The sequence below is a fragment of the Capsella rubella genome, unplaced genomic scaffold (genome assembly GCF_000375325.1).
Source record: "Capsella rubella cultivar Monte Gargano unplaced genomic scaffold, Caprub1_0 scaffold_7, whole genome shotgun sequence".
Taxonomy (NCBI): domain Eukaryota; kingdom Viridiplantae; phylum Streptophyta; class Magnoliopsida; order Brassicales; family Brassicaceae; genus Capsella; species Capsella rubella.
In genome coordinates, this window is record NW_006238917.1 from 2871722 (window position 1) to 2898101 (window position 26380).

The 26380-nt window shown below is 35.6% G+C and overlaps 4 protein-coding genes across 5 annotated transcripts; 2 read left to right on the plus strand and 2 right to left on the minus strand.

The window, feature by feature from the left end:
- Positions 1–166: 166 nt before the first annotated feature.
- On the minus strand, positions 167–2378 carry LOC17878534 (serine/threonine-protein kinase Aurora-1). The gene is made up of 9 exons (XM_006284174.2): positions 2234–2378; positions 1761–1868; positions 1472–1618; positions 1292–1387; positions 1110–1205; positions 911–1007; positions 710–827; positions 542–614; positions 167–442 (listed from the first exon to the last, which is right to left on the minus strand). The coding sequence occupies exons 1-9, from the start codon at positions 2267–2269 to the stop codon at positions 341–343; spliced, it is 873 nt and encodes a 290-aa protein (XP_006284236.1). The 5' UTR covers positions 2270–2378; the 3' UTR covers positions 167–340.
- An 850-nt stretch (positions 2379–3228) lies between these two features.
- LOC17880319 lies at positions 3229–13553 on the plus strand. Its single transcript, XM_006282927.2, has 19 exons — positions 3229–3455; positions 3554–3628; positions 3791–3910; positions 3997–4037; positions 4155–4366; positions 4646–6429; positions 6814–7020; positions 7122–7691; positions 8137–8369; positions 8729–8939; positions 9146–9301; positions 9918–10075; positions 10164–10356; positions 10547–10938; positions 11143–11323; positions 11589–11812; positions 11900–12563; positions 12775–12829; positions 13241–13553. Exons 1-19 carry the CDS (start codon positions 3453–3455, stop codon positions 13339–13341), a joined length of 5580 nt encoding a protein of 1859 aa, XP_006282989.1. The 5' UTR covers positions 3229–3452; the 3' UTR covers positions 13342–13553.
- Positions 13554–13636: 83 nt separating this feature from the next.
- LOC17880263 (carotenoid cleavage dioxygenase 8, chloroplastic) lies at positions 13637–16295 on the minus strand. Its single transcript, XM_006285464.2, has 6 exons — positions 15939–16295; positions 14727–15494; positions 14427–14617; positions 14133–14322; positions 13882–13984; positions 13637–13806 (listed from the first exon to the last, which is right to left on the minus strand). The coding sequence occupies exons 1-6, from the start codon at positions 16248–16250 to the stop codon at positions 13661–13663; spliced, it is 1710 nt and encodes a 569-aa protein (XP_006285526.1). The 5' UTR covers positions 16251–16295; the 3' UTR covers positions 13637–13660.
- A 3726-nt stretch (positions 16296–20021) lies between these two features.
- LOC111829656 lies at positions 20022–22095 on the plus strand. Of its 2 annotated transcripts, XM_023779428.1 has the most exons (4): positions 20022–20193; positions 20289–20349; positions 21286–21312; positions 21412–22095. In XM_023779428.1, the coding sequence occupies exons 2-4, from the start codon at positions 20307–20309 to the stop codon at positions 21924–21926; spliced, it is 585 nt and encodes a 194-aa protein (XP_023635196.1). In that variant the 5' UTR covers positions 20022–20193; positions 20289–20306; the 3' UTR covers positions 21927–22095. The 2 variants fall into 2 exon arrangements, with proteins under 2 accessions (XP_023635196.1, XP_023635195.1); XM_023779427.1 differs by having other exon boundaries at positions 20026–20193; positions 21286–22093.
- Positions 22096–26380: the final 4285 nt, after the last annotated feature.

Here is a 26380-nt window from a genome sequence, read left to right on the forward strand (position 1 = left end):
GATTGTTGGTTCGAGTGCTTATTCCACGTTGGTCTTTCATGTTGGCCGGCCCTTTTACAAAGCTTACTTGAAATTATAGACAAGAAAAAACTTTGTATAAAAGACTTTTCTTCTCCCATTAATGACATAGTACATTTTTTTTTTTTTTTTTTTGACATAGTACATGTTATGTAATACAGAATTATAGATACTCAATTTTTCTTAGGATACACATTATTCGAAACATGAACTAGCAAAATAATAGTAATAAGAAGATTCATACACCTACACAGTGGTGTTCTTGTCTTTATAGATAACAGTTTGGCTCGAGAGATTGCCAAGAACTGAAAACGTTTTGTTTTTAACCTCTGTAGATTCCAGAAGGATCAGCGTTTTGCACAATCCACGGATGCTCCAGAAGTTTGTGCAATGGCAGACGTTGTGAAGACTCCTTGACAAGCATCTATATTATACAATCGAGAAATATATGTGAGACTTCAGATTCAATAACAACTATTTCCACCAAAGTTTAAGTGTTAAGGTTGAAGATTTAGAAAAAAACCTGGCTAATTAGATCCTTTGCAGATCCAGAGACAATTGGTTTGGGAGGGAACTTGAGATCCACTTGCACAATCCTGTTATAGATCATTTGTGGTAACAATATCAGAAGACAAACACACAAGAAACAGACTAATAATTGTAGATTTCAAATGCAGCTCTTTTTCTTAACCTTCTGTATGTGTCTGAGTGCTCCATGGCTTCGAAAGGAGGCACACCATAAAGAAACTCGTAACAGAGAATCCCAAGGCTCCAGATATCTACACTAGCATCATGTTCTACGCTTTCGACTGTAAGAAAGCCAAAAGGTCACTGTTAAATGTAATTTAGATCTCAGTAGAACTAACTTCCAAGCAAGCCTTCAAACTTTTACCCATCTCAGGAGGAAGGTAATCTAGTGTGCCGCACATTGTCCTTCTGCGGTTAAATGTGTGTACTGACCAACCAAAGTCTGCAATCTTGAGCTCACCCTGATAGATATAGATAGTTAAGAATCCATGAATGTTCAATACTAGCTAGTTTGATAATCATATTGATAGGTGTTACTGCAAGGAAAAGGTAAAGCTTATCACCTGAGCACCAATCAACAGGTTTTCTGGTTTAATATCTCTGTGTATCACATGCTTGCCATGGCAATAGATGAGAGCCCTCGCCAATGACGCAACATACTGGCACAATGTACATATAAGGATATCAGTTTTTATACAACAAAAATTGTTTGAGAGGTAAAGAAAAGGTAGAAAGAAGAACTAACAGTTGCGGCTCGTCTTTCACTGAAGTATTTGCATTTCTGAAGTTCTTTGTAAAGTTCACCTCTGGCAGCATACTCAAGTATCAAATAAACTCTTTTCTGCAACAATTGAAGAAGTTAATTATGATAAAGAGGTTGGAAGAGTTAAATCTTTGGATAGAAAGGAGAAACGTTTGAAGTTACTTGATCATAGAAATAACCGTAGAGCCGGAGTATATTGGGGTGTCGAAGATGAGACTGAATCTCGACTTCTCTTCTGAGCTGATGTTCAACTTGAGATTGTTGAAGCTGGCTCTTGAAAAGAACCTTCAGAGCGACAATGTGATTGCTCTGTTTCATACAAAGCAAGCATATGCACATGAGAAAAAAATGTAACCAAAATTTCTTCAGGATTCTAAGACTTAAAGTCCAATAGAACATAAACCACAGAAATACTAAGAAGTTTGTGGAGATCATTGATTGGTATACTGACCCGTTTTTCTCTGGCGAGATAGACGTGACCAAATTTTCCTCTTCCAAGAGGCTTCCCGATGTCGAAATCGCTTAAAGTCCATCTCTTTTGTGAAGCATCTGAAGCCTCCTGATCTCACAAATTGAATCAAAACCATTTTCAGATGATTAGACATTTGAATCGATAAAAATGAATATGGTTTGGAAAATTGATTAACCCCTTGTCAAGAAACGAAGATTGATTAGTCTTACACACCAACATTTTTCGCTTTCATCATGAAATCGATTTAATCAAATTCACAAAATTCTCAAAAACCCTAATCGTGCAAAAGAACCCAATTATCAAGCCTAACACAAAGGAAAAAAAAATCGAAATAAATACTGGACGAAAGATTGAGAATCTCAAAAGGATTAGCTTTCAAAATCCCTAAAAACAAAAACTGGACGAAAAGATCATGAGGCCAGGTAATGGAATCGTGAAACCAGAAACAGTACCTTGTCCTGCTGTTGTGTCTCGGAAGGGATCGCCATGGAAGAAGAGATCAACCCCGACAAAAGAGAAAGAGAGAAAGAGAGAGGCCAAAAATTCAGGTGGGGGTGACGACAGATCCAATCCAATTGAAAAATTAAGGTGGAGGAGCGGCCCTTTCAAATAAAAATACAAAACTAAGAGACAGTTTTGAATTATTAAAAGCGGAAAAAGCCATAACGGTCGACTTTTTTTTTATGTGTTTGCCACTTGCCACTTGCCAGGGTGTTGTCTTTGTGGACCGGACCTTGATAATTGATATTTTACCTTAACCGTGTAGATAAGTTTTTATCAAACACACTCGGTAATAATATATATACTGTATAGGGAAAATTTAAGATTTTACAATTTTATCTCGAGGTCCTAAAACTTTTTCTGTTATGATTTATGAACCCAAATGATTTTAATACGTGCTGTTGTAATAAATTTTTTTATATATCATATAATTTGGGTTGATAAATCAGTATAAGAGGTAATGATACGATCCATTCTTACAAAATTAGTATAAGAGTTAATGGATCGTCCAATTCAGTTCATTGCATATTGAAACAGAATTAGGCCCATTAAAAGTAGCGGCCTATATAATAAAGAAAGTTGAAGTAATGCGAGAGATAACCAAATTAATTAGAGATTAATGTGTTTAGTTTAGCAAAGTAATGATAGGTCGTTGACATATGTTTGTTTTGAAATTTCAAAGATGAACAAAATACGACTGCTTAAACAAATATGTGTGTTACTGTTATATAACTCCGTTAATTTTGAGTTACAATACAAAAGTCTCCAAAATAGGAAACTCAAGTCTAAATTGAAAAAGCTACAAGAGTATTTATTTTACTTTTTCTTCTACTAGAGTATTTACTATTTGAAAAGTGCTAAAGTATAATGTTATCACTTTTCCTTTTCTTTTCCTTTTTTTTTTTTTTTTTTTTGTGTGTGTGTGTGCGCAAAATTTTCATTATCGGAAAAAACCTTTTATTTTTTTTGGTTTAACAGTCCGGCTAACGGAGAGTTGCAAAATAGCCAAAACACATTGGAAGAAGAAGAAGAGACAACACAGAGAATGGATACATGAGTTCTAATACCCTAATCAATAAATGTGTATATACCCTAGAAGAAGATAGATAGACGCAATTTGAATCACGGAGTACTTCCTCCTCCTCTGCAGCTTCGACTATCAATCAAAAGATGGTAATACAAATTTCGGGCAATCAAATTCGATCCTTTTAAGCTATTAGGGTTTGGTTTTTGATCTGTGTCTTCGTTTTTGTTGTTTTTCCTTTCTTCAGTTTTCGATTGCAGCTATCAATGATACGGAATCCACAGAGAAGTGGGAACCTTTAGCACCTAGCAAAGAAGCTCAGGTATTCCTTTTGTTTTAGGCCTGCTTTGTTCTCTATTTTGGGGTGTCTGAAAATAAAGCTGGCAACTTTATGTGTTTGTGATGCATCATAATCTGAAGCGAGATCAGCTCATTGTTGAAAATCGAAATTGAACTCTTTTCTTTTTTGGTTTGCCCTCGTCAGGAGTTTCATCTGTCACAAACATATCATGATGGTCTTCTCAAGCTGCAAGCTAAAGACTACGAAAAGGCTCGGGAGCTGCTTGAATCTATCCTTAAGGATCCTATAATTGCTAACTCCAAAGTAAACAAACTTGTTCTGTTACTCTAATGCTTTATCTGAAGGTTGATCTGTTCCTTGTGGACATTAATTAAGTCATTTCTTTCCAGGTGGAGACTATTGCAAACGACAATCATCTCCATCATCTCAGGTCAAGCTCCATGTTTTTCATCTGGTTACATGTCTAGTAATTGATGTTACAGAGTTCGAATATGTTTTGGTTATTAGTACTGTGATCGCTTATTTCTGTACATTTTGTTTTCTGCAGATTTTTGGCTTTGAAGAACCTTGCCACTGTATTTCTTGAGCTAGGTTCCAGTCATTACGAGAATGCTCTAAACTGTTATCTTCAAGCTATAGACCTAGATGCAAAAGATTCTGTGCTGTGGAACCATCTTGGAACTCTATCTTGTTCTATGGGACTACTGAGTATTTCACGATGGGCATTTGAACAAGGACTTCTCTGCAGCCCCAATAATTGTAAGTTCTGTTTTTCGTCTTCTGTCTTCTCCCCATATATACATACATAAGCATATAAAACCTATAGGGAATCCTAGTTTGTCACGGTTTAAAAAAATATCTTATACTCTTTTATATTCCACTGGTATGTTTCCATATGAATTATAGCTTTTGCAATAGATGTTGAATTTATGATTGCTCTCTGTTTGTGGGTTCACGTAGGTCATATGTGGTATGTACTGTTGCATATATGCTTCCCTCATTTCCTCCCCCCTAAATATTGAATTGGCTATCGTGCAGGGAACTGCATGGAGAAACTTTTAGAAATTCTCATTGCCATAGGTGATGAAGTTTCCTGTCTATCAGTTGCAAATCTGATTTTAAGGCATTGGCCATCACATTCTCGTGCTTTGCATGTTAAACAATGTATTGAAGAAACAGATTCAGCCCCTTTTGCGCCCAAGGGTATAGATAAACTTGAACCTCGGCACGTTCGGCTCAAATTTCCTGGCAAAAGAAAGGTGTCTGACATGAATCAGGACATGAATGCTGCCTCCAAGAAGTTGAAAAACAGCGTGCGAGTGAAACTTCCTGAAGCTTCATGGGTGGCACTGATAAATATTCTAGTTGGGATAGTGCATCCTTCGCGTGAAACTGTGGGCATATCAGCTGATATACCATTAAACATTGAATTAGCTCTTAGTACAGAGGCTGTAATGCAAGGTCTGGAAAAGAAGGACGATTGTGTGGATTCAGATTCAAGTATTGTGTCTGTTAAGGATTGCAACTTCGAAATAGAAAGTAGTGGTGCTGTAAAAGAAAAAGAACCTGTGTTTTCAGAAGAACACCCCCAAGAGAGGCGGAGTACTCGTCTTGAACGGCTTCGGAATCAGAAACCTGAGAAGGAAGAGTTAGAATTTGATAATAGCAAGGATCCTAGTAGTGACATCCTTCAATATCTTGAGAAGTTTGTCATTGAAAGGGCATTCAACAGAGTATCTGCTGGTTCTTTCTGCCTTGAGGAATCTAATCCAATTTCTGAACACGCTGTCGTTTCTAATTTTGTGAAGGAAAATTCAGAAAACTATGGTGCGTATCATATGGGTCACTTGCTTCTAGAATATATTGCTAGTAAATGTGAACATCTACTGGCTCGTCATACTGGCTTAAAAATTTTGGAGCTAGAAAAGCTCACAAGACACTGGGGCCGAGATCGGAAACCTGAATGCAGTCTTTTTCTCGCCGAGCTGTACTTTGATCTTGACTCTAAACAATCAGATAGTCCTGATGGCCCATCATGCATGGTAGAAGTAACATACCATCTCTCGAAGATAATTGAATCTGTGTCCCTTGATTATGCTATCGACGCTACGCCTATTTCTTGGGAAAAAAGTCTTTCTGACTCTGCATTTAAGAGATTTCAAGGTGATGAGACTGCCAAGGAGGTGTTAGATTATAATAAAAGATCTTTCTGGGCTCGATATTTCTGGTTGAGTGCATGGTTATCAATTTTGGAGGAAAAAAAAGCTAAAGCACTAGAAGAATTTTGCAGGTGTTTGTCATTGTTAGACAAGGAAGGTATTGGAGAAGCTCCTGTCTTAATTCAGCTGCCTCACTGCAGAAGAATTCCAGAGCTGAACATCAACAGAATCATTCATGAAATAAATCTGCTTAAGATTGATATCTTGTTGGAAACTACTATACCTGAGATGATAGAGAAAGAAGTTTATTCGGAGTGTGTAAATTTACTTTCACCTCTTTTGTTTTCAAATAAAGACATCTTGCCTGCATACGCTTTGAAAACAGAAGAAGGGATCTCCTCTGTTGAGTTATCAGCACTTGACGTTTTAATAGAAGCATGTCAGAAGAGTAACCCTATAGATGTTGAGGTTTATATGAATTGTCATAGAAGAAAGTTGCAAGTTCTCTTGGAATCAACTGCTACGGGAGGATCTGTTGTGACACCTAAAACCTCGTATAAAGATTCAAGTGAGAGTTGGGATCACTTGGTGGCTGAGGAAGTCAAGGCAATACTTCTCTGTATCTCTCATGTGAAGAACTTCCTTGACGAGTCAGGAAACACTGTAAGTCTGAAACTTATTCTGATTTATATGGTATAGTGCTAAAAAAAATTCAAAAAATAATATTTGTTTGCTTTGGATGTGTGATTCTGATCATGCTGGTACAAGCTAACAGCATATGAGATCAACTAAACAGATGGTCATTGAGCTTGTTTGAATCATTTAACTGCGTCATCTGCTTGTTCCTTACTCTATATGCTAATTCAATATGACAATCTTCGGGCTCTTGTACTACAGACTATTAAAAGAGTATAAAATATTTTAAAATAATTATTGGTAATTACTAGGCAGGAAAATGTACAAGAGATCAATATTGCAACAATTTTATTGTCCTAGAAAACAAATAAAATATGGACTCGTGTATTGATGTGTATGTTCGTTGTGCAGAATGGCATGGTTGCCCCAAGAGACTGTGTAGCTGGTATACAAGCTTTGCTTTTGAGAGTCATGTCATATATCATGAGGAATTTTCTTTCTAAGAGATATTCAGATGCTGATGGGATTGAAGAAGAGAAGAAGTCTTGCTTTCTCGATGCAGCTATTGGATTCTGTAAACTTCAACACCTTGATTCTACCATGTCTACAAAATATCAAGTAAGACATGGCTACTAAGAATGTTATCTTACAATTATCAGCCATGATACTAAAAGCTATCTAGTTTGCTACTTTGTAAGACTTTCTCAATTTTTGTTTAGGTTGAGTTGATTATAGGTCTCCATGATTTGCTTGCTGAATATGGGCTTTGCTGTACTGGTAAAAATTGTGCGGGGGAGGAGGGAGCTTTTCTTAGATTTGCGATTAAGCATTTATTGGCTGTGGACATGAAAGTCAAATCCAGTATTAACTCCCCAGATGGTCTTGGACATGATATGGCTTTGCCTGAAAAGTTATTCAGAAATGAAATAAAATCATTTCTCACAGAGGTGCATGTTGAGAAAAACGAAAACAACAAAACTGATTCTAAGGGTGATGGTTATGAAGGAAAAGTTGATAATAGAGAAAAAGAACAGTCAGAAGAAGAAAGCAAACTGATTCCGGAACACACTGAAGAAGTTGCTGAAGAAGAAAAAGATGAACTTGAGTTGTTAATAAACAACGCTTTAGATCAATGCTTTTTTTGCCTGTATGGTCTGAATCTTAGAGTTGATGGTTCCTATGAAGATGAGCTTGCTGTGCACAAAAACACTAGCCGGGGAGACTATCAGACAAAGGAACAATGTGTTGATGTCTTCCAGTACATACTACCGTATGCCAAGGCTTCATCTGTGAGTGATCTTTCCTTAACTTGGTAGGTGCATTTTTCATATGTGTGTGATAAGTGCATGCCAATGTTTGTTTTCTTGTACTTGGTGCAAATATTTTCTGTGAGTAAATAAAATCATATTGCAATCTATCAGAACAACTATCCACTTCTGTAGCTAGGCTCACATGTCAACTAGTATTTACCAATTAATGTATATAGATTTGAGCATGCACCGCATACACAAATTACTATGTGTTGCAAGAAGTGTTAGTACATGAGTTGTACCAGTAGTAACTCATGTAGCTTATAATTGCATAAAATTAAGGTGTTTAACAAATAAGTTATAATTTCAATGCACCCTTCAACCCACATGTGCACACAATAGAGAATGTGTTCCTAGCAGTATTCAACACTCCTGTGTTTTCAAGATAGCTCTGGTAATCTCATAACTATCCTTCCCATTTCAGAGAACTGGTCTAATTAAACTCCGAAGAGTCTTGAGAGCAATAAAAAAGCATTTTTCACAACCACCAGATGATCTCCTAGCTGGCAATGTGATAGATAAATTTTTAGATGATCCTGATTTATGTGAAGACAAGCTCTCATACGAGGCTGGTTCTGAAGGTTTCCTTGAAACCATAACTAAATGTATAATTCCCGGCAGAACTCTCAGTGAGTACAAGGTATCACTGCTTCACAGGTATAACCAATCATATTTTTGTTATGAATTCCTCTTGCAAAAAGTCACTTCCATAGTCTGATATCGTTTTAGCTGATTTTTTGTATATTAATAATAATACTTTTGAACAGAGGTAACCATGCAGGATGATCTGGATGTTTATGTATATTCTCCACATCTAAATATCTCTATAAATTTCACATGTCTGATTTTTGTGACAAACAGAACATGATGAATAAGTTTCCTAGAATTTTTTTTCCTGATCTTATTCAAAATGATGAACCACGAACGAGAAATTCTGTCACTGCCAAAAAACTAGTTGATTTTTAGAAATTTGTACTGTTGGCATACGTAAGGATGTTTTATTAACTTGCTTGCAGTTCCGACCCCTATGTGGACGTCTACCGCAACTTGTACTATTTCTTGGCTCAGTCTGAGGAAGTTAGTGCTAGTGATAAATGGCCCGGCTTTGTTCTCACGAAGGAAGGAGAAGAGTTTGTACAGCAGAATGCGAATCTATTCAAATATGATCTGCTTTACAATCCTTTGCGCTTTGAAAGTTGGGAAAAACTTGGCAATATTTACGACGAAGTGAGTTCTTTCAGTCATTTCTTGTTGTTACTGTTATTATATGTCAACTTGTGGAATATTTTGAATTTATACCTTTAAATAGCAGTAAGGAATAAATATTCTTCATAAGGATTAACAGAGGGTGGCTTTGTGTCTTTCGTTAATGGGTCTTTATTCATGTATTGATAATTAATTGCATTACTCATTTGGTTTTTCACTTAAACCAGGAAGTAGATTTGTTGCTAAATGATGGGAGTAAGCACATAAACGTTGTTGGATGGAGGAAAAATTCTGCTCTTTCGCAAAGAGTTGAGACAAGCAGAAGAAGAAGCAGACGTTGCCTGCTAATGAGTTTGGCATTGGCAAATTCACCAGATCAACAGGTTTCATTTGTTTCATTTGTCCCCTTCATCCATGCTTTATTACTCACTAAATTGCAGAAAATAGATGTTGCTGTTTAGTATGTCCCTTAAGGGAACAAGAAAGACTCAAAAGTCCACATTAAATATAGATTGAAAGGGAAAGCACTTAATTGACAATAAGTTTGGCGATATTGCTAATAGGCAAGAATGATATGTGATGTAGTTTTCTCCATTTGTCAGTTATGGTTAGAACTATTCGATCATAGATGCAAAGATCAGGTTATGAAAGAGGTTATGAGCAAGCTTTGACCCTATCGTAGCCTACTTATCTTTTCCCCAAATTCGTTTTACTCATATTTGTAATGTTAGCATTTCTAACTTGAACTACCTATCAGTTATCCGGTGGTAGCTTTCGTAATATGTGAATATTTGTTAAACCAAAAAGAAATATCTTTACTTTCTATAGAGAGATTAAGTTATAAGCTTGATTATATTAAGTTACAAAATTAAGTATAACTTGTAGGAATAACTAAGTACATCTTGTATGTTCATAGAGGGATCTGTATTTAGAGAGTTGTCAGTTTCATTCATGTAGTATATTTGAAACACCTGTTGATGTATTGATCTTCTATCGTAGTCCGAGATACATGAGCTTTTGGCGCTGGTATACTACGACAGCCTTCAGAGTGTTGTGCCGTTTTATGATCAGCGAACTGTGCTACCCTCCAAGGATGCGACATGGAGTAGATTTTGTGAGAACTCAATGAAGCATTTCAACAAAGCTTTTGCACATCGGTATAGTTTACTTGTTATTAAAAATGTGTTTGCTTTGGTCGATTGCTTAAGAGGCTGAAAATTCTTTTTCTTAACCCATCCTGTACAGACAAGATTGGTCGCATGCATTCTACATGGGAAAACTCAGTGAGAAGCTTGGGCAATCGTATGAAATTGCTTTATCTTATTATGAGCAAGCCATGAAATTGAATCCTTCAGCCGTAGATCCTGTGTATAGAATGCATGCTTCTCGTCTGAAGCTGTTAAATGCATGTGGGAAACAGAACTTAGAAGCCTTGAAGGTTTGTAATGGACGCTCTACTGTTGTTCTCTTCCTCATTTGCAGAACATGTGTCTTATGTTAACTTGTAACTACAGGATAATGGTTTCCACATAAAAATCATGTGTAAATCAAGTCTCAGCTTAAGAAGTCCGCTATTTGTTTACGTTTCTGATTTTGAGGGACTGAATAGTTTCCTGTCAACCTTTCAGGTCCTCGCCTTGTATTGCTTTGATGAATCTATAAAGGATACTGCTATGACAATCATTGGTACAACGACTTTTGGATCCTCCCATACACTAGAAGAAGCTCAAGATGGAAACTTGGAAGCAAGTTATGCTAAAACTGGAGAAGGATCAATTCAGATGGAAGGGGTATGGCATATGCTCTACAACGACAGCCTTTCTGCACTGGGAATTTGTGTAGAAGGAGATCTTAAGCACTTTCATAAGGCGAGATACATGCTTGCCCAAGGTCTGTATAGAAGGGGTGGGAGCAGTGATCTTCAAAGAGCAAAAGAAGAACTTTCTTTTTGTTTCAAATCATCCAGGTCAAGTTTTACGATCAATATGTGGGAGATTGATGGCATGGTTAAAAAGGGAAGGTGCACTTCATTCTTACTTTGCCCTTAAAACTTTAGACTTCATCTTTATACTATTAGGGGCTGCATAACACTGGTGATATCACCTTCTGAGAAACAATATGATAAAAATTGATGTCTAGCTAATATATACTAATCATATAAAATTTTCTCCATAGATATGATTGTGGGAATCTTTCATGTAAATTTTTCTCTCTTTCTATTTAGGCGGAAAGCTCCAGGTTTGGCTGGTAACAAGAAGGCCCTTGAAGTTAACCTGCCAGAAAGCTCACGGAAATTCATTACTTGCATACGCAAATACTTACTGTTCTATTTAAGACTGTTGGAGGAAACTGGAGATGTCAACACCCTAGAACGAGCCTTTAATTCTCTTCGATCAGATAAGAGGGTCAGGACTTTATCATTTCTATTAAAACTTAGCTAGTACCCCCTTTTTCATTCATGACATGAAATTTGATCTTCGTATAGAAAATAAACGTCCCTAAGTCAGGCTTCGACTTGGGATATTTTAGGTATTTCTGTGGTGTCTAGCATCTCCTAAAATACTATAGCAATATTAGAAATCGAGTTGATGCTCTTTTTGTGATATGTCATCATTAGGTTGTCATAAGCTTAATATTGTTTGCTAAATGTTCTACAAAATTTAAATGCAGTTCTCTCTATGCATTGAAGACCTTGTACCAGTTGCAATAGGAAGATATGTAAATGCACTGGTTTCCTCGATGAGTAGAGTTGAGTTTGCAGGAGCAAAAATCAACCCTGATAGTCAATTAGAGAAAATATTTTCCCTCTTTATAGAACAAGGAAGCATATGGCCAGACATATGCAATTTTTGTGAAACAAGAGGTCCAGAAACCTCAGAAAGCAGCTTATACAGGTAATCAACTTTGCATGAGGCATGAATTTATACCTCCCTGGGCATTTGATTTATGCTACTACCTGATACTGATTTTACCTTTTGCAGCTATCTACATCAATACATTGTATCTCTTGAACTAGACAACAAGGTTGAGACCCTGGAAACCATAAATGAAAAGATGCGAAAGCGTTTCAAGAATCCAAAGCTATCAAATAGTTTTTCAGCTAAAGTTGGCAGACATGCTTCTCTTGCTTGGTGCAGAGCTCTGATAATAAGTTTGGCATTGATAACCCCCTTGCAGCAAGTATCCTCAGTGGAATGTCAAGCAATAACTCCACCATTTGGTATACTGGAAAACAGACGGGTCCTTTGTGTTGATCTCCAGTCAGAATTCTGGAGTTCTTCTTTCGAGGATCCCTCAGAATCTCAAATGCTTGAGGCAAAATGGCATCCTGTTCTGTCCAAGATCAAGAACGTACTGATTACAAATAAAGTTTTGGAGGAGAATCTGGAGATCGCTAATTCGCTACTTAAAAGCTGTTACAATTTCTTCCGAGAAACTGCTTCAGTGACACTCCCTTCTGATGTCAACCTCTATTTCGCACTGCCTCAACTAGCAACAGCTGGAGAACTTCTTCCAGGCAGTGAAGGAGTTGAAATCATAGATGTAAGCATCCCAAGGAAGCTTCTTCTGTGGGCTTACACACTGTTTCATGGACATTGTGGTAGCATCTCTCAGGTCGTGAAATATATGGAAGAAAATACTAAGGTAAGGAATACCAGTCTGCTCATCATTTTAGTCTTAGTCTTTTACCTGCAAAGAATTGTTTATACCTACTTGTAAAACCTACTTGCCTAGGTTACCAATTCTAGACTACAACTGTCATATTCATTTGCAAACTTGTTCTTCAAAGACTTTTTGCTAGATATTGAAGTTTGCTATGAGTCATTTATTTAGATACTGTTTGTGATAATCACAGCCAAAAATGAAAAGGGGAGCCTCAACTTCATCAGCGGTTCCTTCGGTTCAATCAGGTTTACTCTAATCTATCTGGAACTTTTATTACCTTGTATGTGCTTGTGGTCGTTCTGCAAATGCTTGTTAAGATATTACTTTCGGGGAAATCCTATGAAAAGGTTATTAACATCTTATAAATCAAAAATGTAAATCCAATTGGAATCACGAAAACCTTGAGGCAAAATTCTTGTGATTCATTGGACTTCCACTGTATAAACTTTCAAGAGACAGGGCAAGGTTCCTGCATGATGAACATTCCTTGGATAGATCTTAGCATGGGGCTTTAGATATAGCTAAAATTGAATTAATTGTATCCTGCGGTTTCTTGTTGTTGATTGTCAAAGAGAGAGAGTGCTTTCATTTTGTGTCTTACTCTAAAGATCTCAACCAACCCCATGAAACTGAATTTCTTATTTGCTAATGGATAGGTGGAAACAATGAACCCGACGCTGCTCCTAAGCTTGTGCAGGTGATAGTATCCGATCCACTGGGTGGGGATATTTGTGGCTCGACGCCTGCACCATTGTAACAATGTTTTGTCTGCAGAGAAGAGAAGTGGCTGAATTTCTCATTTCTTCTTTTCATTTTGTTGTAACTTGTTTTAAGCTAGGGGAAAAAAGAATAAAGTTTTCTACAGCGTTTCCTAATTGTGTGTATATTATAGTAGGATGATGTAATTTTAACTGAACAGCAATCTGTTGCAATTTTGATAACCGTATCTACCACAATCCATTCCTTTTATTTTGGGTTTGTACATTACATATATATGAGACAATTATACAAATGTGTATATATGAATAAATATTACATATGTTTGTGTAATGAAGGTATCTTTGTTGAGATTGTAGTTAATGTTTGGGGATCCAAGAACCATGTAAACCATAAGGAAGACCATAAGGAAACGTGGCTCTTGCTATTTCTTCGAAGGAGCTTCCATCAAGCAAGATAGCAAAGCTTCCTCCGTTTTCTTCACTTACTATCGATATCACCACTCCTTCACAAACCGAAGAAAAAGAGGGTTAAAAACTCATGGGAAAGAAAGCCTAGTAAATCTGTGTTCTGAACTAACCATCATCCTCATTGATTGCACCGGGTCGAGGAACAAAGAATGGTTCAGATGGTATCATTCCGTGTTCATGCCAGTTCTTCACTTTTTTCTCCACAATATCAACCTGTCTCATACAATCAAAGAAACATGAACTCTTTACTGACTTCGAATGATAGTAATGGATCGAGTAGCTGGATCAGTCTTTTTATTTCAGTTACAATTCACAAACTTTGGTATCCGTAGGAAACAAATATTTGGGGTATAAAACTTACCTTAGAGAGAGCATTGGGGAAGTTACAAGGTCGTTTAGCACCGCAAGCATAAAGGTAACGATATTTTTGACCCAAATGCAAAGGATTGATGCTGCACATATCCATCGCCCTCCCATGCTTCTCTGCCTCCACGGCTGTCTCCAGTTTCCCGTATTTGCTCCCGTCCAGCGGTATCCTGAATCTCCCAATCCTAACATAAGATTACAATATTAATCCAGCTTACGTACGTACATTCAAGATAGCAAATATTTTATATAGACTATACGTAACAACCCTTAAATATAAAAAAATTACCTAGCATCGGGTAAAACGTCCTGACCATGGGAGGAACGTAAGGTATGGAGACGGAGCATATCGAGTATCCGAGTATCTGCGTTATGTTCGCAACAATCTGCAATGATGGTGGTAGCGCCATTCTCATCATCATCTTCGTACGCGTTTATGAAGTGAAACGTAACGTACGCTGGTACCTCCACACTCGCCACCTTAACCATAATTAACGTATATTCAAATAAACTCATACATAAAATATAACAAATAAAAATCGGAAGTCCTTTTATTAAATAAATAAATAAGGGCATTGATAAATCTTACGACTTCTCCGGTGAGTTTGGACATGACATGAAGAAAAGCTCCGTCTTGGGGACACCACTCGAACTTGTAAAGTGGCGTCGGCTCAGCTCTAAGAAGATTCTTAACCGAGTACCTCAGGGGCATTTCCGGTATCACAACATAATTCTCCGTCACCGCAAACGAATGGACCCACCCGGGTCCCCAGGACCCGCTCCGACACTTGACCCGCCCCACAACTTCCCTTCTATTCGAACCGGCCTCCATCCTCACGACCCGATAACCCGGTTTAACCAAATCTGGAATCAACGTCCACATCTCCGTCTCCGTCACGATTGGATGCGCTGACTGGATCATATGATCGGACAAACCGTCGTCGTATTCGAATTTACCGATCGTTTCAAGCGTCTCATGGTCGACCAAAATCGATCCTTTTTGAGTCTCCGTGAGACACATGACCCGCCCGTCACCGAGTCGGATCACTCCGGTGTTGGCGTTATCCGTTAAAGACTCACCGGAGAAAAGCCTCACGATCTCTCCGAGCCCGGAGAAAGGGTTCTTGAAGCTGTTTCTGCTCACCGGTTTAGGAGTCTCGGAGAACTCACGGTAACAAATCCGATTGTGTTTCTTGGCGGCTTTGTAGGCGTCGGATTCAAGAAGACGGTGGCCGGCGAATATACGACCGCCGTCGAATTGGAGCTTGACGAGTGTGGAGTAGCCGTCGAAGAGATGACGGAAATCGTGGTCTCCGACGTTCCATAGACCGGGACCGTTTCTAAGGTACGTACCATTCTGCATGTCATCTTCAATTCATTAGTTTTACATCTCATCATGTTGTTAATTTATCATTACTAAAATAAAATAAAATAAATGAGAGTATATATGAAAAATACATTATGTCAAATTACTCACGCATATATTATAAACATATATATAATGTGAAAATATATTATAATTTTTTTGCTAAGTATTTGCAATAGTCTAAAACTTGAAAATATGATATAACATATATAACCTGGATAAGAAAAAAAGAGTTCAATACAAAATAGAAAAAATATAGACGAGCATCGATATTTTGTACAAAAGTGGTTTTGTCTGGAATTAATTGTAGTCATATGCATGTGCAAGCGTGAGTGTGTTTTGTGTGCACGATACATATTTGTATGAAAGTCCACGAAAATAGCTAAAAGATGTAGTCCCAGCAAAAATATAGGAAAATGGTGTAAAAAGACAAACCAGCCAAGTGGGTATCTTTCCTTGGACAGTAAGCTCACCCTCCCACTTCTCTTGTTGTACACTTGTCCACGCAACATGACATCGTTTCTCACCTTCCACCTTTTCTATCTCCGGTAACGCCGGTGATGAATTGATTACAGCTCTGGTTGCACCGGAGATCCTCCGAGCAATTAATCGGTGAGAGACTTTGTATTTTGTTTTTATTTGTTGACTATCGTTGATGGAATTGTCGGGATAAAGAGTGGTGATTCGAGTTGACGACAAAACATGATGATGGCTCATCATTGCTTTGGTTGTGATCAAAGAAGCCATCTTGGCAGAGCTTTTTTATTTAATAAATGTTTGTAGTGGATTTCAGTGTACTGGAAAGAGGGCTCAAAGATTATAATAAATTCAAGAATGGAAATGGAATTTTAGTGAATGTTGTGGTGCAACACATATGATGTATTTATAGGGTCTCGCTTAAAGGGATCTTGTTACAAATGATGGATGCTTATTCAAGTTGATATAATATATTAATTTTTGATGGGGTTTGTAGGATGACATATATACTACACTTTAATTATAATAGCTATAGATGGTACTATCAATATTTTTGGTCATGTTGGTTTTGCAATTACTAGTGGTAGTGACGCCATAACCAAATCTTGTTTGCTAACATCTCATATTTGCAAATCCTCATGTCTTAAAATCTCTGTGATTGATATTTCCTATATATATATGATGAAGAGATGAATTATTCAATTATTTTAGTACTCGATCGTATATATGTCTTCAGATTTCAGGGACGATAGACACATTCAATGATTCAAATCAGCCTGATGAGAGGCATATATATAATATATTCCTCAAAGCGGTCAGCTAATACATATGATATACGTTCGCTTATAATTGGTAAGTTGGAGCTTTTTATTCAACGATGAGTAAATTACCTTAACAACGAATCGAAAACACACTGTATGTATGAGTGTCAACAATACTCGACCACTACCGAAATTAGATAAACGTGTCAATCTGTCAATAAGTAAGAATTTACATTTTGTCAACGCGTAAAATGAATATGAATATATGATTGATATAGTGTATATATGGGTACTGTATTTTATATTTAACAATTCTTTCCGTCCGATCATCCGATATTCCGATTCATTGTTGAATGTAATTTTTAAGGTTAATCAATATGTGTGATGATGAATTATATTGTACGTTTATATGGGCCACGCAAAGTGATCAGTATATATATATATATATATATTTAAACGTTTTGGGAAATCGTATGCTTAATTCCTGAATTAACGCAAAAAGTTAATCAACATAACTAGGGAAAAACTATATTCACACCTTGAATATGATACAAATTTCTCTTTTCATCTCTAAAATTACTGGAACTTTTATTTCCCGTAATTTATGTATTTTAAATAGTTTGGCCGATGGCTTTGTTTTGTTCGAAGTGTTCGTACATGTTTCATTTATATTAACTTCCTATGTTTTGGGCAAGAGAGATACATATATATTATATATATGATTGGTGGAGTATAGCTGAATAGTGTGACTGACAGGGAATGCTTCGAAATGAACATATAATACGCCATTGAAAACGATAAATAGTTTAAGAAAATAGAACCAGCGTATATAGGCCACTTCGTGACAAGAGTTTGGTTCAAGTGGGTTTCTAATATACAGTCAGAGACCTTTTACTCAGAAGAAACAAATAATGATAGAGACCACATTATTTGACTTCTCTTGTAATTTTGTGTGGGATTTTGTAAGTTCAAACAAAAGAGTCACCTTTGATTCAGCTATTTGAAAGATCGATATGTGAGGGTTATTCGAAACGTTGTTTGGTACACGCAACGTTAATTTACATATACAAACGTATAAACAATAATAGAATATAATGTTTGTGTGAAACATGTATGTCATTTATCAAAATTTATAATAGTTCATCTAAAATTATGACTATATATTATCGTGAGTATTCATCATCAGTACGTCAGATTGTTAATGTATAAACATACACTTATTTGTTTGACATCAAAAAGAAAGAATTTTTTATATATACTAGTACTGGTTTGAGTAACATTTCCTAGTCCATATACCCAATTAGGAAAATGGAAAAAGTTGAAAAGGGAAAATGGAAAGAATCCAATCTATCATATTAGTTTACCATATTAGAATTTTAATATTATATATATAGTACAAACTCCATGACAACTAATATATATATATATATAAATTACTGCGATTTGGGTCCAGATGTTTGCCACATTTGTTTGTCTCATCTGTTACGTGTTTCTAGTCTTGAGAATAATCACTTCTTTTGATCATTATCGGTACGTTATTTCCCTTTCTTCATTAAAATGATAGTGAATTTCCATTTTTTGTTTTAAGTTTCTAGGTGAAAACATGTTCATAGGATAGATATGTCAACTCGGCACCTTAGAACCACCTCCATCGCAAAATTAAATTATAAATCAGAGTATAACTGATGTAGATGTTCTTATAATTAGCAGTTTTACTATTAACTAGATTCTTTCACCAACAATTAATAAAAAAATATTATACTTTTAAGTAGTATTGAATTGAAGATGCGTATGATTCTATATGTAGTTATAGAGAGGTATATATTCATTTAGACATCAAAGAAAACATTTAAATACATGTACAAATACTTTGTTTTCAGTTCGCAGATCACGAGAGCGAAAGATACAAGCTAAACAGAAATGTAAACAAGTTTGGCACAAACAATATTTAGGCCATCATTATTGATGATCTCAGTTCTAGCCTTGTCTACATATAATTAACATTGTCTACATATAATTAACATTGTCCATCACTACTTGTGGGATCTTTTGAAACAATGTTAAATCGGGTTAATCCAGCACATAGATTGACAAGATATTCATAGTCGAGTTTTAATGTTTATATTGCCGATGCAATGTGATAGAACCCATGAGTCAGAGTCACTAGCTATGTCGAGTATGTTTTAGTCATCTACGAAGATAACAAAGAAATAGGAAATGCATCTTCTCTTTTAGTGGGAAAATATCAAGATTTTCAAATTCAACTCTCATATATATATATATATATATATATATATATATATATATATATATATCTTGTTTGGTCCAATGCTACCTTTAATGATTGGAAATCTAGAAAACCTCTGAAATACAAAATTTGTCCATGAGCCACTAAACCCTAATAAAGATGCCATCACTAAAGCGTCATGGTGCATGAGATGAGTTGCATCTTTAGAACTCGTTGTAATGTTTGTGTATTCAACGCCCTTATTTTTAATTGCTTAATGTCCCTTCATGCCCGAATTGATTCCTACAATGTATAACATTAATTTATTGGTTTTTGCTCACTTGTGGCAGACAAAATCAGGGTTTCCCCACAAAGAAAGCTCCATATTTAAATTATTTTATATAGTTATTATTGCCCTCTTCTTAATTAAAGTAAATTCTGTTAATTGTGATAAACGTTCCAATTAGTTTAACTTTTGCAATTTAACCCAAAAAAAATCAGCATATCAAGATCATATTTCAGAGACTAATCCAGACTTTGACTTACAATCCTTATATATTTATTAAAATCAATGACGGCAAAGCGAGTTTCAAAAACGAATAGAGTTTAATTTGACAGGGAGATTGGTTAGATAAATCAAAAGATACAACAGCTCTTTTAACAAACTCACAGTCATATGATAAACTTTATCGAGTCGAGGATTAAAAGAGTCTAGAATAATATTTTCGTGTTTTCATGAAATTTGAAATTAACTAGTTTGTTGTACAGAGTTAAACACACTCATTCATTCCCACATATTAGTATTATTCAATAAATATGACGATGACTTTATTAGTGGGCAAATTTTTATTTAATATATATATATATATATTTTTTAAATACTTTTAACAAATTTGTCGGTACGTGAAACTAGAACAGTCAAAAGTAAAAATAAAAGAGAAAATTACAAGAAAAAACCTTTTTTTTCACAAACTTTGTGAAAGACAGACTTTTCGTCCATGCCTATAGAATTAAGCATTTGTTTTGCCATTGAATGTCGAATCTGCCCCTCAACACAGTTACTTCGTTTTTCTCCGTTTTCAATTTTCGCTCACGCGCTACCTGTGAGATTGTTTCTTAATTTTGCCTCTCTAAACTAGTTTTTCTCGTCCTTGTCTGAATTTCGTTTATTGCGGTAGCCTGAGATTGGTTTTCTTCGCTAATCGACATCAATCTCCGCCGCCAGGTATCGTCTGCCTTTAATTCTTTCAGTTTTTCTTCGATATTCACTCCACATTCTTTCTTAGTTGAATCGTTGCTTACCAGACCGTTCTGTGCTAGGGATTTTGTCATCATCCGATGCCTTCCTCTTCAAGCCCACTTAAGCATGTCTTCTGGTCAGGTATATAGTTTATTAAGTTTATTTTTTGTTCAGCCCCATAGGTGGAAGTCAATCTCAACTTTTTCCCTCTGTTACCTGTTCCTATCAATTGACTATAGGTTAAAGCTTCAGTTTTGTTAGCTAGTATCGCAGTTAAAATATGTTTTTGGATATGCAATACGTTGTCCTAGGCAGTAATGTTTCCGATTGTTACATGTTGTCTCATGTCTCTTGGTCACTGTCTTCTTTATAGGGTTTACTATCTCTTCTTTGTCTTAACTGGTTTTGTGTTTGAGTTAGAGTGGGTCTAAGCATTCAGTGATCATGTGAGCATTTGACTGTCTTCCTTATAGGTTTATTTTAGCTCCCTTTTCTTAATTGGTTTTGGGTTTCAGTTAGAGTGGGTTTAAGGTTACGATATGATCATGTGGCTGTCTCATTGTCTTCCTTATAGGGTTTATTAGAGATTGCCTTCAATCCTGTACTGTGGTGGTTTAAGTGTCTTGGTTACTGTCTTGTATATAGGGTTTATTATATATGCCTTCTGTTAACTGGTTGTGTGTTTGAGTTAGAGTATCATGTGTCTCCTCTCTGTCTTCCTTATACAGTTTATTACAGATTCCTTTTCGGAATTGGTTTATTGTTTGAGTTAGAGTGGGTCTAAGGCAGCAGTCCTAATGTGGCTTTCTCATTGTCTTCTTTATAGGGTTTATTGTATCTTCCTTTTGTTAAGTTGTTTTCTGTTTCAATGGGACGTCGTGTAACGAAGTAATGAACATATGCGGTTTATTTCATTTTCCTTCTGTTATTTCGTTTTGTGTTTGAGTGTGCCGTCGTGTGACGCAGTACTGCTGAAGTTTCTTTCTTAGTGCCATCCTTATAGGGTTTATTAGACATTGCAATCAGCTTTGTAATGTTTTTTTCTCTCACTGTGAAATTTCATTTTCTTTGATGTAGGTGATCTGCCTGAAACGCTTTTCGATGGTAATCGATACCCTAGTCATCCTGTTCGTATCAATTCTTACTCAAGACCACGCTACCTTATTGACATTTTAAATATCTTGAATGGTATGTCTGAGCTAGATGTGTTATTGGCATCACCTCTCGGTGCTCTTTTCTCTTTGCCTGTTCGCCAATGTGCAATGTCTGGTCAGCTAGTCCACCAGATGTTATGTCGGCAGCTTCATACTGATAATAGTGATGAAACTTGGTTTCTTTTTGCGGGCCAACCAATCCGTTTCTCTCTCATGGAGTTTGAACAAATTACTGGTTTGTGTTGTGCGCCTTTCCCGGCTGCTTCAGATCTTGAACCTGTAACAACTCATTCTGAAGGTTCTGCTCCATACTGGTATACATTGATTGGTCGTAAGCTTGGTGGTGCAACTGTTGAAGATCTTCTTTCTTTGCTGAAGTCTGATGCGAACATGCCTGCGTGGAGAAAGTTTAGGCTTGCATTAATTGTTATTGTTGAAGGAATTTTACTGTGCAGAAAGTTTAGGCTTGCATTAATTTCGTGTAGTGATCGGCGAACGGATTTGAAGGAGCGTCCATCCCGCCCTTGTCCGCTTAAGGCTAGGATTGAAATTTCACACGTTTAAAAATTCCCTTTCCTATAAGCATTGATAGAAAGGCTGGATCAAACAAATTTCTGGGGAAAAAGACTCTTTTTAACAATAACCCCAAAATAAAATAAATTGACAGCACTAACTTTATCAGCTAGGGTTTGTCTTTCTTAATTTATGGGATACTAGTATAATAGTCATAGAGTTAAATTTTAAACATTTTTAAAAATTGGGTGTTAGGTGAATGTCGTAGGAAGTTGAAAGTTGTATTTCTGCTGGAAGTTCTCTAATTATTATTCGCAAGACTCTAAAAAATGGATATTTGTTAAAGATAATATCTAAATTGATTAATTTTGTATGATGTTTCATTGATTAATCTCAAATTACCATATTCGTTCTCGAAAGAACTCAATCTCAAACGCAAATCCGCTAGCAAACTCCTTACAACTTTACGTGAATAAATTTTTTTATTATTAAGATTCCAAAACTCGAAAAATAAAACAGAGTCCACCAATCCGTTCGCCGATCACTACACGAAAACAAGCTAGGGATCCTCCTACTGAATATAACAAGTAAAACTCATGTATTGTGTTAAAGGTTGATGAGAGAAGAACACACTAGTGATTAGAAAATATTATATTGACTCTCATAAATATGATGTTACAATATACAAGCATATATATAGGAATAACATTTAGCGTAGTTTCCTAATTAAAGAGATTATATAGAATATTTACAAATCATTAATATGATTGTGTAAGATATTTACATATCTTCTAGATATCCTCTTATACGCCCCCTCAATCTCAAGGGGATAATGAACAAACAACGAAATTAGTGGCTTGAGATTGATTTTGATTATTATTAGTCATGTGTACACTTTGAAGAAGCTAAGAAGCGTTGCTCGTGGGAGATATTGTTGTTAACGATGATGATAAGCTAAGACCAATAGAGCTACTGATGACCACCGCAGCGATTGACATGATAGATCTGATGAAGATGCTGATCAAGGTGGTGTGGATGACTGGACGGCATGATTAGTGATCAACCTTTGTCTTAGAAAGAACAAGAAACCGATGTTTTTTTTAAAAATAATAAATCAAGCATTATTGAAAGAAAAATATTAAGAAGCTTACTTAAGGAAAAAAAAAATGTGAATAACCAGATTTTTTTTTTTAAGATGTGAAAAACTAAAAAATGAAAAAAAAGAAAAAAAAAACAAAACAAAACAAAATTAGATAGAAGCATTTTAGCTTGATTTTAAAAGTCGTGAATAATTTTTTTTTTCCTTTTTTTTTTTAATAAAAAAAGTTAGAATAAGCTCTTTTGGCTTAGATTCAGAGGTTTATAATGATAGACTTGAATCAAGAGAAACACAATGGATTAGATCGAGAGGTTCATGATGAACTTGAATAAAAGAAGCACTTGGCTTAACAAAAATAAAATAAAAGAAAACGAGTTTGATGAACTTGAATAGAAGAAGCACTTGGCTTAACAAAAATAAAATAAAAGAAAACGAGTTTGATTGTTAGATCAAAATTCGGGAGCAAGCCTGCTCTGATATCATGTTAAAGGTTGATGAGAAAAGAACACATTAATGATTAGGAAATATTATATTGACTCTTATAAAGATGATGTTAAAATATACAAGCATATATATAGAAATAACATTTAGCCTAGTTTCCTAACTAAAGAGATTATATAGAATATCTACAAATCATTAATATTATTGTGGAAGATATTTACATATTTTCTAGATATCCTCTTATATATTGTATGTGTGTGACATAAAATATCAATCTCGTTACGGGGCACATGCCAACACCTTTATTTACCTTTATTGGTATAATATAAATTTTTGTTGCTGCGGTCATGTTATACGAATTGTAGAAGAAGCCCAAGCCCATCAGTAATAAACTGTACGGGTTGGTCTGTTATCAAAAACAGAGCCCACCGAAAAACAGAACACATGTTAATTCTTTTGTTTTTTTTTTTGGGTTGGATTCTTCTTTTCCTCAGTGATGTCGAGAGGAAGTGAGAAGTCTGAGATCGGTTGTTGTCTCCAACTTGTATAGCGGATGATGATGCAGAAGGAGTTCTTTCAAGTTAACTTGTATTCACCGCAAGTAAAGAACTCGTAGATAAATGAATATGCTTGAACCATAATCTCGATATATGGTTTAGGTTTAAACTATGAAACCTCCATAATAAGAGTCAAGAGGATTCTCTTTGTTCCCGATCAGTTGTTTTTGTCTCGAGCAATTTCCCTTAAATCCAAACTCTTTGTTGGTCCACTTGGTTCAACGATGTACTAGTATAAACTAAAGGACGAGAGCGTAATAGTCAAGAATTACAGGCAAGCATATCGACCTCAAACATTTTTATATAAGACAGAAACAAAATCGCCGTAACACCAAAAACTATACTAATCTCTTCTGTTATGTGGTTCACTTTGCATGCCGTCAAGTCGTCAACTACTAACTATCCCATGCATTGTTTAAGCTATACTAATCGTCTCTCTTCTTTTCTTCCAAATCTTCTACTAAATCTAACTAAAAAAGAAAAAGAAAATGTGAATAACTTTGTCCACTTTATAAACCCTTTATGATTAATTTATTCACCCAATATTTGTTGATTAAATTTACTTTTTAATAAAGGGTTTTTATAACGTTGACAACATTATTTACTCAACGAAAAAAATTGTGGACTAATTAATTAATGGGATTGATGATATATTGCAATTTGCAAATACAGTACTAAGCGTTATACAGGAGGGCTGCTAGGAGGGATTTTAATAGATCGAAGGTTAACATCGCGTTCATTTGCTTCGAAGGATTTGTTTCTTTAACTATACACCATGAATTAGATCTATGTTAATTTGGATTTATTTTAAGCTCTTCTTATAATACTTACTGCTGGGAGTCTCAACACTAGTCATGTTGCGATACATCAGCGTCTTGTAAAAATATGAATTCACCAAGCAGGCTATATAAACAAAAACAAAAACAAAAACGAAATAGTAACACCGACACAACAGTTGAAATATGGCAAAAAAACTCACTAAATACACATGGAGCCACTACTCTTGTTAGGATTTCGCTATCAATGAATAGGAACATAAAGTAAATGGGATTTTACTTAAAAAGTGTTCCTGGAAAGCAAAAATGCAATAATTCATGCGAAGAGATTTTATGCGTCGATCATAACCCCAAATATGAAAACCCACTTGTGAAATATATGGATTCTAAATTTAAAAGTATATAATGCGTGTATTCCAGCACTTGATTCACAGCTAGTGAATTGTGTTGATATAGACTTGTAAGTAAGCTCTTCTTTCTCTTTTATCATTTCACATATATACTCGTCCATTTGTCAATAGACAAGACTTGCATGTATATATAAGGGACCGTTTTTGATATTTTTGGACGGTGCATTTAAGTGTTTGTATATTTCAAGAGAATGATCCATTATTACAAGTTAAACAATTTCTAGTTTCATGTAAATATGACTAGGACTTGTAGACTGTAGTATAGTTATTTGCGTTACTGTTGTTAATGTGTCATTATCCAATTCAATATATAGTGTGTTCGACTTCCAGCGCATTGTATCTTCGTTGCATGACTTAAGTTACGTTCTCTAACAGAGAAATATATACATATCAATGCATCTAGCTAGTGTATACTATTCTGAAATAGTCATGTTTGGAGAAAAGAATACGATGACTATACAGTTGAACATGTATATGAGAATCTCGATGATTTGCACACAATTAGCGTTCCAAATACTCACTCAATTGGAAGAAAATATACATAGGTTATCACATCTCCAGTATTGATATGTTATTAGTGAAAGCATCGATGTTGTGACAGTGAGCTCATATACTACCTGACTTGTTAAATCCTCTAGCTAGTAAACATGTCTTTGGGTGCTACTTTTGAAACTAGAGAAGAAGAAAAAAGTGCACTACCACCGGGTGTTTTTTGCATGCTCTCTTCGATTGCACACCAATGAACAAATATGTAGTTTTGGGATCAAAGATAATTTATTTATATATGAATTCAGGTTTAAAATCTTACACGCACACTTGAAATGTTAAATCTACTTAGACGGTGGAATTAAGGTCCTATCTTGATCAGTACTATCATCGGCCAATGATTCGTCCTTGTTTCTTTTTTCAAGGACAAGATAAAATTGAGATGCAGTTGGGAACACGACAATGAGACTAGCTATAGAGAGAGAGTGATATAACTGGACCAATCAAATTTGACTTCACTTCTGTCCATATCTTCTTCTTTTCCTTTTTTATTTTATTTTACAAACTGAATAATAGTAATTTTTTGTTTCCATGGAGACAAATTAAAAGCAGACTTTATTGCCTTCCACAAAGCTTATAATAATATACACGTGGACGTTGTCCTTCACAATTTCATGGAACCAGAAAAAATAAAAAATAAAAAAACTCTGAAACGTCTGTGTCCTTTATAGATTCA

Coding starts and splice junctions, on each gene's coding strand:
- LOC17878534 (XM_006284174.2), bottom strand. CDS start 2,269: ATGGCGATCCCTTCCGAGACACAACAGCAGGACAAG. Junction 615..709: donor CACTCAGACACATACAGAAG/GTTAAGAAAAAG, acceptor GATCTATAACAG/GATTGTGCAAGTGGATCTCA. Junction 443..541: donor CAAAGGATCTAATTAGCCAG/GTTTTTTTCTAA, acceptor TGTATAATATAG/ATGCTTGTCAAGGAGTCTTC.
- LOC17880319 (XM_006282927.2), top strand. Junction 4,038..4,154: donor AATCATCTCCATCATCTCAG/GTCAAGCTCCAT, acceptor TGTTTTCTGCAG/ATTTTTGGCTTTGAAGAACC. Junction 10,076..10,163: donor AACAAAGCTTTTGCACATCG/GTATAGTTTACT, acceptor CATCCTGTACAG/ACAAGATTGGTCGCATGCAT.
- LOC17880263 (XM_006285464.2), bottom strand. CDS start 16,250: ATGGCTTCTTTGATCACAACCAAAGCAATGATGAGCCATCATCATGTT. Junction 13,985..14,132: donor TCCCCAATGCTCTCTCTAAG/GTAAGTTTTATA, acceptor TGTATGAGACAG/GTTGATATTGTGGAGAAAAA. Junction 13,807..13,881: donor TGCAATCAATGAGGATGATG/GTTAGTTCAGAA, acceptor CGGTTTGTGAAG/GAGTGGTGATATCGATAGTA.
- LOC111829656 (XM_023779427.1), top strand. CDS start 20,307: ATGCCTTCCTCTTCAAGCCCACTTAAGCATGTCTTCTGGTCAG. Junction 20,350..21,285: donor TAAGCATGTCTTCTGGTCAG/GTATATAGTTTA, acceptor TCTTTGATGTAG/GTGATCTGCCTGAAACGCTT.